This window comes from Akebia trifoliata, chromosome 14 (assembly GCF_017979445.1).
Source record: "Akebia trifoliata isolate Shusen 1 chromosome 14, ASM1797944v1, whole genome shotgun sequence".
In the NCBI taxonomy this organism is placed as follows: Eukaryota; Viridiplantae; Streptophyta; class Magnoliopsida; order Ranunculales; family Lardizabalaceae; genus Akebia; species Akebia trifoliata.
The window spans coordinates 33,240,983-33,252,746 of record NC_141388.1 but is presented as its reverse complement, the minus strand read 5'-3'; the positions used below and the strand labels follow the sequence as shown (position 1 = coordinate 33,252,746).

The following is an 11,764-nucleotide window of genomic DNA, read 5'->3' as shown; positions in this document are numbered from 1 at the left end:
CGACTTTGGTGGTATAGCTCTCTCTCTCTCTCTCTCTCTCTCTCTGTTTTCTTCTCTCTCAACATCTTCTTCTTGCTTTACCCTGCAGAACCATGGATTTTGGTAACACAATAGAAGAGCTGAAAGAACTAGACTTAATATCTCAAGTTGAGAGATTTTCAGATGAGAACACAGAGAGTGGAGTAGACTGTACTCTAAGGCTAGGGTTACCAAACAATGAACCTGAACCCGAACCTTCACTGTTGTCTATGAAACCTAAACCAGCGGTTACTCTGCCCACCATAAACGTACAGTCTCGTCCTTCAGAGGTAAATCTCGATAAGTTCTTTTTGTCATTTTTTTGGATCAAAGATTTCTCCTTTTGTAAATGATTTCACGTGTGGGTATGATTTATGATCGATCTTCTAACTTCAATCATGCAAAGCCCTTTTTCATAGTTTTTGTGACCTGTTTCTTTTATAGATATACGTGCATGTTGCCTAGACACATGTGATCCAATGATCTTTACGGTTCAATTTTTTTTCCTTTAAATAATAATAATAATTTTCTGAGTTAAAGGATTGATTTTTTTTTAAATGTTTGATATGTGGGTCTTGATTCTCTATACTATTCATATCATGTGTCATGATGATTAGTAGAGGCATGGGTTGTAACGGTTCTTCATCATTGATCACCTAATTTGGCTGCAAAAACTTTTGATTGATGATTTAATCGTAATCATGATCTTTTCATGGATCGAAATGGTTGCAAATTTTTGTTGATGTAGTTTTAGAATATGAGAGAGATCTATGACAGTCCATGATGGAATACGAAAGAGAGTTTATGAATCAAGTATGAACTAGAAATTATTATTATGAACAACAATGGCGACTGATTGTTATATTACTATGTGAGATATATATTAGGGGCGAAACCAGGATTTTTGGTCAGTGCGGACTAACTGCCAATGGTGATTTACCGATAAACTCAATTTCTTCTATGCGGTTGTTAGGTTTGTCATTGCAAACAATGGTTTGTCACAGTTTTGATGTTTGAATGTTAAAGAGGAAAAAATTAAAGGTAAAAAGACCTTACTGTAAAGTCAAAAATGACTGATTTTGGAGATATAATAAAGGGTTTTTTAACTAGAGGTTGTAGATGAGGTTTGGCTAAACTCATAGTCTTCAATGTGTTGTAGAAATCCATGATTTTGCTACCATAGACTCAAATATTATTCTTGAAGTTAGAAGGTGGAAGATGATAAAATCTCAAAGCTGAAAACGTAGATTGAAATACTTACTTTGCTGTTGGAGATGACTGATTTTGTAGATGAAAATAAGAGTTTCGGACATGGTAATAAAACTCTTAGAATTTTTCAAAAAAATTAAAAAATTCGTAAAATTCTTGAAATACAGCTTTGGCCTATTATATTTGTGAATCGACGAATTAATCAACAATTTATCAATTAATGGCTGGATATGATCACATTTTTCAGTTTTACTCTAAAAAAGATAATAGTTATTGATGTTCAGAGGATAGAGGATATAATTTGTATGTGGGCCCAATGAGGATTTTGGGAGAGATAATTGATGTTGAGACGAGAGTGGATATACCGTGTATTTGATTTAAAGAATGAGGGCATTATAGGTATTTTATTTTTGAAAAGAAAGTGGGTCCCACTCTAAGGTTTGTTGGGTAACAAATTTGATAAAGTAAGGCTCCCTTTGAGCTGTTTGAATTCCAAGAGAGTTTTGTGTAATAAAAATGCCAGAGTGAATTTGTCTAGTAATGTTTAAGTCTAACCTCAATAACTTTGTAAGATTACAAATCTTACGAAGGGTTGTTGAGTTCACCTTGTAGCATCCAAAAACATGATCTGATGTTAGAGGGATGTAGAGGTCAAAAGTTTATGAGTTCGAATTTTTTTTCCCCCAAATAAAATTTTTTTCCCCATTTAATTTTATTGTTAAGTTCGGGATTTTGTTGGGATTTCGGTAATCACCTATTTTCAAAACCTTGAGCCCAAAAAATTTGTTTTATTTGAATTATTTTCTTTGGATCGGAGTTTTTCCATGAAATTTAGAGGGCTGTGGTGTTGGATTGCCATTTTGATAATCCGTTTGAGCTCAAGGACACATAGTAAGATTTGAAATCTTTCTATGCTAGTAGGAAAATGCTTCTCTAATCTTTTTTAGAGTTCAGTGCCAGTGGGGATTATGCATATAGTCAGTTAAAAAAATTATAAGGGTATTTCTATTATAGATCAAAGTGTAGGGATAAATAATTGATTTACATGTTTTTCAAAAAGTTGAGTGGGGACTATAGCCCCCATTGGTTCCTATGTAGCTCTACCCCTATATATATAATTATTTATTACTCTGTGGTCCATATTAATTATTTATGTATGTTATGAACGAATTGACTTGCCATTGAATCAAAAAATAATAAATAATTAAATATATATATATATATGTACACACACGAATGCATTGACTTGCCATTGAATCATTGAGTTGATTGGTATAGTGGGGTCATGGAGATTAGTCACCATCATATTGTTGTCTCATACTTTATGGTCATGAATGTAGTGATCTAAGCCAATTGATCCTTTGTCGTCCCCCTTGGGAAAAAGTCGTCTTCTCTTCTATTTTTTCATGACCATGACGCGGAACTTTTCTCGAGTTATGAACTCATGGCCTTTGGTTTAGGCAATAGCATAATCGTTTGGGTTATAAGCACCACCAATGGCATACATGGCGTTTTCAGTACCTTGTTCTCTGTGTCTAGCATGAGTCCCCAACTCGGCCATATGCTCTTGGATATCTTCTTGCTGGTTGTCACTTTCCTCTAGCCTTGAAGGGTCTCGTTGGGATTTGGTGTTGTGGCGGTGCATGTTCTAGTCACGCTAGATGCTAGTGGGTTCGTTTTTAACAACTCTGCAACTGCTAGTTTTCACAAGCTATCACCCGCACCGTCGAGAAAAAAACAACTTAGATCAGAAGCTAAAGCCCTTAACTGACCACTCTGTAAGAAAAGTAGTAGGAGTACAGAAACAACGAAGAGGTTTACCTAATAGCAACCATCCTAGAAAGAATACGTAATAGTTCACATTTGAGCGCTCTTGTGTTGAAGATGAACGAGTCTAGGAATCTACCAAATCTATAGGATATAAAAATGAATCAATAAGGGAGCATAACACCTTAGAGAGAAGCACTCACGTGAGGGTGTTGACGAAGCGAAAACAAGAATTACACCATTTGCAATCGTTTTACATGTTTCTTTGTGATTTAATGCAAAAGCAGTATTTCTCTCATTAATATATTTTGCATATCGTAACGTGGGCGACGTCGTCTTTCCATTGGTAGATCAACTCATCTCTCCCCAAAGTTGGGAGCTGACAACTTTATATGTTTTTGGCAAAGTTTATTCAAGTTGATGACGAGGCTCAAAATCCTAGGAATTTATTATGATTGTGCCTCAACGATAAATATTACCAATGTCATCAAAATTATTACTTTTATGGATGATTATCGTCATATTTTTTTCAGTAAGCCGGGTATTAGGGACACCATCCTTTATTAATAAAATTAGAACTTACAAATGAGAGTATGAAACATTACAACAATAAAATAAGATTGATTGTGTCTTGTTTGGAAGGTTATGAAATCATAGACCAACTCATCATCGAATCATTCATTAAGGCTCCATTTTTAAAACTAAATCTGCAATTCGAATAGTATTCTCTTAACAACAATGTTGATATGTTACAATTGAGTCATGCAAGAGTGACCTCAAGATTGGACCTCATAGCACACATAGATGCTTTTTCACTCTTATCCCGAGGGAAGCCCTTTATGATTTCCTTCAATTTATTGATTCCAAAAATCTAAAAAATTTGGGGCCTCTATTCAAACTGTAGATGATGATAAAATAAGAACAAAAGAAAATCTTGGCAAACAAGGGTCGAACCACAGAGACAATGCTAATCCATAGTATTTTTTTTACTTCCAACCTAATTCAATTTTAACAAGTGATTTAAAAATAGTTTACAAGAGATAATTTATTTAACATAAACTACTAAAGTAAAAAAAAGTTAAGAATACGAGAGAGAGGCATAGATTAATTGGATCAACTTTCACAAGCTTTATTAGTAGATTCTGATTCTCTATTTATCACGAACTACTAAACAAAGCTAATGTTTGTGGATCGAAAAATCAAGTAGTTAAAATATAAATGAGATCAAAAGTAAACAATAATTTAGACCGAGAGCAACAGGTAAACATTAACTATTCTCTATAACGCATGATTCTTCTTGAACTTATCAAAGAAAGAAAATCATCAAACCTTTGAAAACATTTAATATTCAACCTAATAATAAATACCTACGCTATCACAATAGAACTATTAAGTCATTACATAAACAGTAAAACGTTAATAAATCTTGCTCAGACTTCCTTAACCGATTTAACGGAGATTTAGTCAATAGTCATCGCAAGAAGAATAAAATAAAATAAAGTAAAGAAAGCATGGAAGGAAAAAATAGAGATGAGAGAAAGAAATTATCTTTATTACTTCTTGACTTGAAACCGACAGAGTCTCCTTACAATTTTTATAAAACTAAGAAAAAAATAAAATAAAAACCAAAATTAATTCTCTAAAATCTCTAGATAGTTTAACTCTTGGTCTTTTTTTCTATTTATAAAGAGATCAGATTAGGATTTCTTATGAAAATTAGGGTTTCGGTGACATTTCATGTTTACAAAAATACCAAAGTCCTACTTCATTACGAATGTCTTTCAGTCACCAAGCTTCAATACGAAATTTGAGGCTTGACCTTCTTCGTTGACCGAACCGCCACCGTTGACTATGGCGCTGTGATAAAATTTTAGTCAATTGACTTGAATTTAGATCTACGGTCTTGTTTGGGATCTTGGATCATAGTGGTAATTTCAGATTTTTCTAATTCACCTTTAAACTCTACGAATATTTCTTGTTACATGTAAAAAATAACTATTAGTTCTGAATTACATAATTTAATTGAAATCAATGATAAATATAGACTAACCATGCATTATGTCTAATGAGGGAATTTAGTATATAATTTACTAATAAAGTCTATGTAATTAGGGCTCTAGAAAAGTCTTTCTAGACCCTTATTCACACCCCCAAACCTAGATTTTTTTAGTCTCGAACAAAAATAAAATAAAAATTAAGTTACGAACCACTTTCATAGGTTACATGATTACATTTAATAGATGTAATAAGCTCTTAAATCCCTAGGTTACCCTATTGGACAAATTTAACTCATAAGGGTTTGTAGTGAATATAATCACAAAATTCCAACACTTTACAGAAATATAAGAATCAAACTCAATGTATGTAAAGCGAACATAACAACATTTAATAAACCAAGCAAAAGTTCATAAGTTTGAGTAAAGTTCTAGTTTTATTTCTCATTTTAAAAAATTTCATGAGTATCTTGAGTGTTCGTGCAATTTTTCTAATTTTTCTTTTAAAAGTAACATCTTTTTAAGAATAAGATTTCACCTCCTAAGTGTTAAGAATGGTCGGTTCTACCTAAGTTCTAACTCAAAATTAAGCATCCTGTATGGGATTGTAAGAGGTGTGGATGTTCACTTTAATACATCTATGGGACTTTATCTGTGATATTCCAACTTACTCATGTTTTTACCATTGACGGTTTTCACCATACTGAAACTACTTTTTTTTTTGCTAAGCAAGGAAGAAGATGTATTAGATTATAAACAAATATACAAAGATAGAACCCTAACGAGTTACATATCTAAATTGCGGAAGATCTAGCTTATCTCCCATATAAGCATTTTTTACATTTAAAGGCAAATCGTAAACTCTTTTGAATGTCGACGACTGAAGGTTCTGGATAGCAGCAGCAGCAAGTGCATCTACTGTTGCATTAGCTTCTCTCCAAACATGGCACACTCGAGTATCTATTTTTGAAATCAATGATCTTGCCTTAAATACCCATTCATCCAATTTCCACGAGACCACATGATGTGCAAGACCTTTGACTATGATAGCTGAATCCATTTCAACGATGATATTCTTACCTTGTAAATCACAACTCTCTAGCACCGCTACCAACGCACAGACTTCTGCCATATTGTTTGTCGCCATTCGGAAATTCCATTACCTGCTTCCACCAAATCACCATGTTCATTACGTAAAATAATACCACTTGATAAGCCTGGATTAGAGATTGTTGATCCATCAGTGTTTAACTTATACCAACCATGGGGCAGTCTCTTCCAGCAGATTTTAAGTAGACAACGTCGAGCGATCTGTTTTCGATGAATTCCAATATCTGATAATTTTTGGAGAGCATCATCTGAAGATGGGAGCTTGAAAAATAAATGTTCCTCCAATTCCTTTATCCATTTCAGACAATTATTAATGACCACTTGAACTGAAGGTTTCAAGTCTTAAAAAATACATCTATTTCTAGTTAGCCATATGTTCCAACATATTACCCACGGAACCATACCACTGACACTTCCAAATTGGGATTTATTTGAAAAACCCCATTTAAGTAATGACCCAGGCATCATAACTCTAGTTGTCTCCTCAAGCAAATGACAATTGAAGAAGTTCCACACCGCTATTGTAAACGGACATTGGAAAAAAGGTGCTCAATAGTTTCTTCATTACCTTTACAACAAGAACATCTTGAAGCCATAGGTATACACTATTTTTTCCGAACACTGTCCACCGGGCACGCTTTATGATAGATTTTCCACGCTAGAGTCTTCATCTTAGTCGGCACTTTTGCATTCCAAATTGCTTAGCTCTCAAGGATTTCCATGCTGATCGAGAAGAAAACAATCCTGAATTTGAGGCCATCCAAATTGATCTATTATGATTTCCTTGCTAAACATTTGATGCCAGAATCTCTTCCACTGATGAATTATTCATGACCAAGGCTCTAAGTTTCGAAATGTTCCAACCCTCTTGATCCCAAACCTCCTTCAACATAATGTTTTTGTTTTCATTTGGATAGAGATCTATTAATGGACTTGACCCTCTCCAATTATGTAAGAATAGAGAAGTTTTTGCTCCATCTCCAATCAAGCTCTTTGTCAGCCTACTTGTTGGTTTAATAAAACACCGGAAAGTTCTCCAAAGCTTTGAGCCTCTCATTTTTGAAGGATTCCACCAATTACCATCCTTCACATATTTTTGCTTAAGATAGTCAATCCATAGCCCCTTCTCATTCATCAATCTCCAGCATGTCTTCATTAAACCCGTTCTATGAACCTCTGATAGTGTTTTAATGCCCTGATCACCTTCTATCTTAGGTTTACACACTTTATGCCAAGCCACAAGATGATTTTTTCTCTTACCCTTAGTGCTACCCCAAAAGAATTTTGCAAAACATGATTCCAAAGAGTCTGAGATAGACTTGGGAATAGGTAATAACGAGGTAAGGTACACTGGAATAGAGGAAAGTACATGAGATAATAAAGTCAATTGGCCTCCCTCTGAAAGGGTGTTTGATTTCCATCCCATCATCTTCTTTGAAATCTTTAAGACTAATCCCCTACACATATCTCTTGTAATTTTTCCTGTGAACAACAGAACACCCAGATAGTTGGTTGGAAGGTAACCCTTGGAAAAACCCATAATGGTCTTAACTATCTTGATTCTTCTGACTCCCACATGATCAGCCACAAAAAAATAACTCTTCTCCAAACTAATTTGTTGACCCGAAGCCATTTCATAAGAATCCAGAAATTCTTTAATAGCCTTTAAGGACTTGGAGGTGGCCTTTGAGAAAATAATTAAATCATCCGCAAAAAGGAGATGGCTTGGAGCTGTCCCTTTTTTTGAAACAGAAAATCTATCCATTTTACCTTTAAGAACTAGGTTATTAAGACCCACACTAAGTGCCTCCTCTGCAAGGATGAAAAGGCTAGGTGACAAAGGATCTCCTTGTCTCAAACCGCGTTTTCCTTCGAAAACCCATAAGAGCACCCGTTAACTAATACTGAGTATGAGATACTCTGCAAGCAACCTTTGATCAATTTTATAAAATCAACCGAGAACCCCAACTTGGAAAGAACAGCCATCAAGAAAGGCCATTCTAGCCTATCATAAGCTTTCTTTATGTCGATTTTCATTTCCAAGTTATTACCCCTGACTTTTAAATTGAGATCATCTAATACTTCATGAGCCATGACAATGTTATCATAGATATTTCTCCCCTTCACAAATGCCCCTTGTTCAGGGGAAATTAACGAGGGAAGGATCTCCCTAGTCTCGAAGCCAAAATTTTAGACACAATTTTATACAAGAAATTACATAAGCTAATTGGTCTAAAATCAGAAAAAGAAAGTGGTACCCCAACCTTAGGAATCAAGGCTATGGATGTGGCATTTACGGCTTTTGGGATGAAACCTTCTTGGAAAAAATTTATAACTTCCTTCAACAAGTCTTTCTTGATAATGTCCCAACATTTGATGTAGAATACCCCTGAAAAACCATCCGGGCCTGCAGCTCCTTGGGCATTCATGCCTTGTATCGCCTGGAGAACCTCAATCTCACTGGGAATAGCACACAAACGATAATTTTGACCGCTAGTAACTTTGCTTGTTAAACCCTCCAACAAACTTCCAAAAGAACATCTTTGAGTAGAGTTTAGGAGATCTTCAAAAGCACAAACCTCCTCTTTTCCAATTTCTTCTGGATCTTCTATTATTGTCCCATCAGACTTTCTGATTCTTCTAATCGAATTTCTCATTGTTCGCATCTTAGCAGACAAATGAAAAAATTTCGTATTCCTATCACCCTTTTGGAGCCAAGATACTCTAGACTTCTGCTTCCAAAGCGACTCTTCATTACTTGCCCAAGTAGCATACTCCATCTTGGATTTTTTGCACTCCAAGCAGGTACTATGATCCCAAACTTGATTAATTAGTACATTTTCAAGTTCTTGTACTCTAGATTCAGCTTCCTTTAACTTCATTTGAACATCGCCCACTACCTCCTTATTCCAAATTTTAAGAACACCTTTGAGTCTTTTGAGTTTAGAAAAGAACCGATATAAAGGTGAACTAGTCGCTCTAAGCTCCCAAGAAACCCGTACAATTTGTAAAAAATCATCCCTATCAGCCCAAAAATCCATAAATCTAAATTGTCTAGGACCTTGAATAGATTTAAAGATCTGAACCAGAAGAGGACAGTGGTCTGATGACAATCTAGGTAGGTGAGAGACCAAAGGCGATCCAAAATCTGAAACCCACGAAGAAGAAACAAGAGCTCTATCCAATCTAGCCCAGATTCGATGAGTACCCTGCCTATTATTACACCAAGTAAATTTGTTACCCAAAAACCCAGCATCAACTAAGTGCAAGACCCCCATCAAATCCCCCAGATTCTCCATAGACTCGCGATTAGGAAACTTTCCACCTTTCTTTTCATCAGAAAATAGAACGGTGTTAAAATCTCCCACAATAATTAGATTATCTACATCTTTAAGCAGACCTTTCAATTCATTCCAAAGGTTCCGACATTCTTCAATTATCCAAGCAGCCCTTAGCATGCAGAACACTAGAACTTTCTGCTCCATTACGGTTTCTACCAAAATAAATTGAGACGACTGATGCAACACTCAAAACAGTGAAGGATCTCCGAACCAGAACACCCAAATAGACCCATGGTAATTATCTGCATCATTAGAAATCGCAACACGAGATTTAAGGATGGCTTGCATCCTCACAAAGTTTGCATCTGAATGAGACATTGGCTCCAGCACAGCCAAGAAGAGGGGTTTTATTTGTTTCAGCAAATTCTTTAGTCTAAGAAGAGATGAGGAATTATTAATTCCCCTAATATTCCAGATAAGAGCAGACATTAAAAGACAAGGATTAGAGATTTTTCCTCGATCTAGTCCTTTTAGGAGGACCCAGATTAGACCATGAACGACGTCTGCGAATTCTCACTTGTTTGGATTCATCGCTACCAACATCAGAAGAGTAATCCAAGTTTTTTTGAATAGTAGAGGAGAAATCATCATCGTCCTCTTCTAAAACAACATCTTTTTCTGTATCTTCATGGAGAATCTGATGTTGAGAGACAGGCGGTAGAGAAGCAACAGTAATTTTATTTGGAGTTGTCCAAACTCTATCCGAGACAGCCGAAATAGGATCGAATCTGGGGTTGACTCGATATAAAGGTGAAGAATCCCCCGAGTTATGTTCTATTATCTCTTCCTCTTCAGGACGGATTTCCTCAATTGGATCCACTGCCGTATCCGTAAATGGATTCAAGACTATTTCAAATAACTGTTTGTTAGTTTCCTTGTTTGACTCCAATACTGCCTCCACAATCGGATTTGTAGTCTCCTTAGCAAGTTCGACCTCTAAATCATCCGTAGGATTTGGGCTGGACGTGGGAATAGGCATAGGATCAGGCATAGATTCTTTTTGAAATTGAATTTCAAAGTTACGTGCATCTAAATGTTCCACCTCATCTGCCACAATGTATGCCAGCTTAGACTTGGAATGTTCAGTATCTACCTCATCTGCCACAACGTCTACCAGCTTAGACTTTCAATGTTCACCTTTCTCCACATCAGCATTAGCATCAGCCATGTAACTTTCCTCCTCTGAGGAAGACTGGAGAAATGCAGGAGCCTTTCCCTTGCCAGGAACATTCTTAACTCTTTCTTTCTGTTCTGGACCTTCAAGGATGACCAGTGGCTTATTGGAAGGAATGGTATGCGGACCAGTTTTATTCGATTTCTCTCTGTAAACCTTCCCCGCCTTAGAAACATTTTCTTTATCCACTACTTTCGATCCATCTCCATCAGATTTAAAGGCTCCTTGTTTGAATTTGCATTGAGAATCCTAATGACCAACCTTGATACAATTTGTACAGAAGTAAGGAATAGATTCATAGATAATTTGTTGCACAGCCCATATTACCCATAAGAAATCCTCACACGCTTGGGATTATCTTTGAGTAAATCCAATAACACACAAACTCTAGCCCCATTGAGCTGCGTACCATGACTGGTAGCTCTATCAATTGCTAGAACTTCACCCACCACTGAGGCTAGACTACGAAGATTTGATTCCTCTTAGCAGAACAAAGGAATATTAGGAAATGAAATCCACATTGGAATTGAAGCTTCATCCCTCTCTGAAGGACGAAAGAGGGGGGTCCATTTAAAAAATCTCATCACATAGCCATCGATCGAGATCCTCTCCTTTAACCAAATTGAGATCATATCTGATTTAATGGAGAAGTTTAGAAGAATGTGACGAAAATCCAGTGTTAAAGCTTCGCAAGTCCCAAAAAGCTTCTAGGAACGAACCATCTTTCTTATGCTTTCCACACCTGGACGAAAGTGGTTTCCTCCATTTTTTGGTCTTACAAACTTTGCTACAAGAGCGAACTGAAATTTCTCCAAACCAACCTTCACATCAACATCCGAGAATGAGGTCGAAGGTTCTCCAAGCCATAATGATGGCTTAATCTGAGATCGAGTATTAGGAATTGCCTTCAGCAGAGGATCTCCTTCAGTGTTCTCTCTCGATCTAGCCACCACTTCTGTGAAAGAACGAGATCCTTCTCTCAGAGGGTTATCACTCTCCATCTCCTTCCTGAAACTACTTTATTTGGTCACATTGGACTCTTTTCATTTTACACTTTTTCAGCTCAAGCATTTTTGCTTTAATTGATTTTTTTCACATATTTCTGCTTTTTTTTTTTTTTTTTTTTTTCAATTTTTTCACACTTTACCATT

General features: G+C 36.0%; 1 protein-coding gene across 1 annotated transcript in view; it reads left to right on the top strand.

The window, feature by feature from the left end:
- The window catches only part of LOC147386853 (uncharacterized), a 23,660-nt gene continuing 11,896 nt past the window's right edge, over positions 1-11,764 (top strand). The window contains exon 1 of the mRNA XM_086424673.1: positions 1-308. Within this exon, the coding sequence (XP_086280799.1) occupies positions 93-308 (216 nt within the window). The 5' untranslated portion in view covers positions 1-92. The remainder of the gene's footprint in view (positions 309-11,764) is intronic.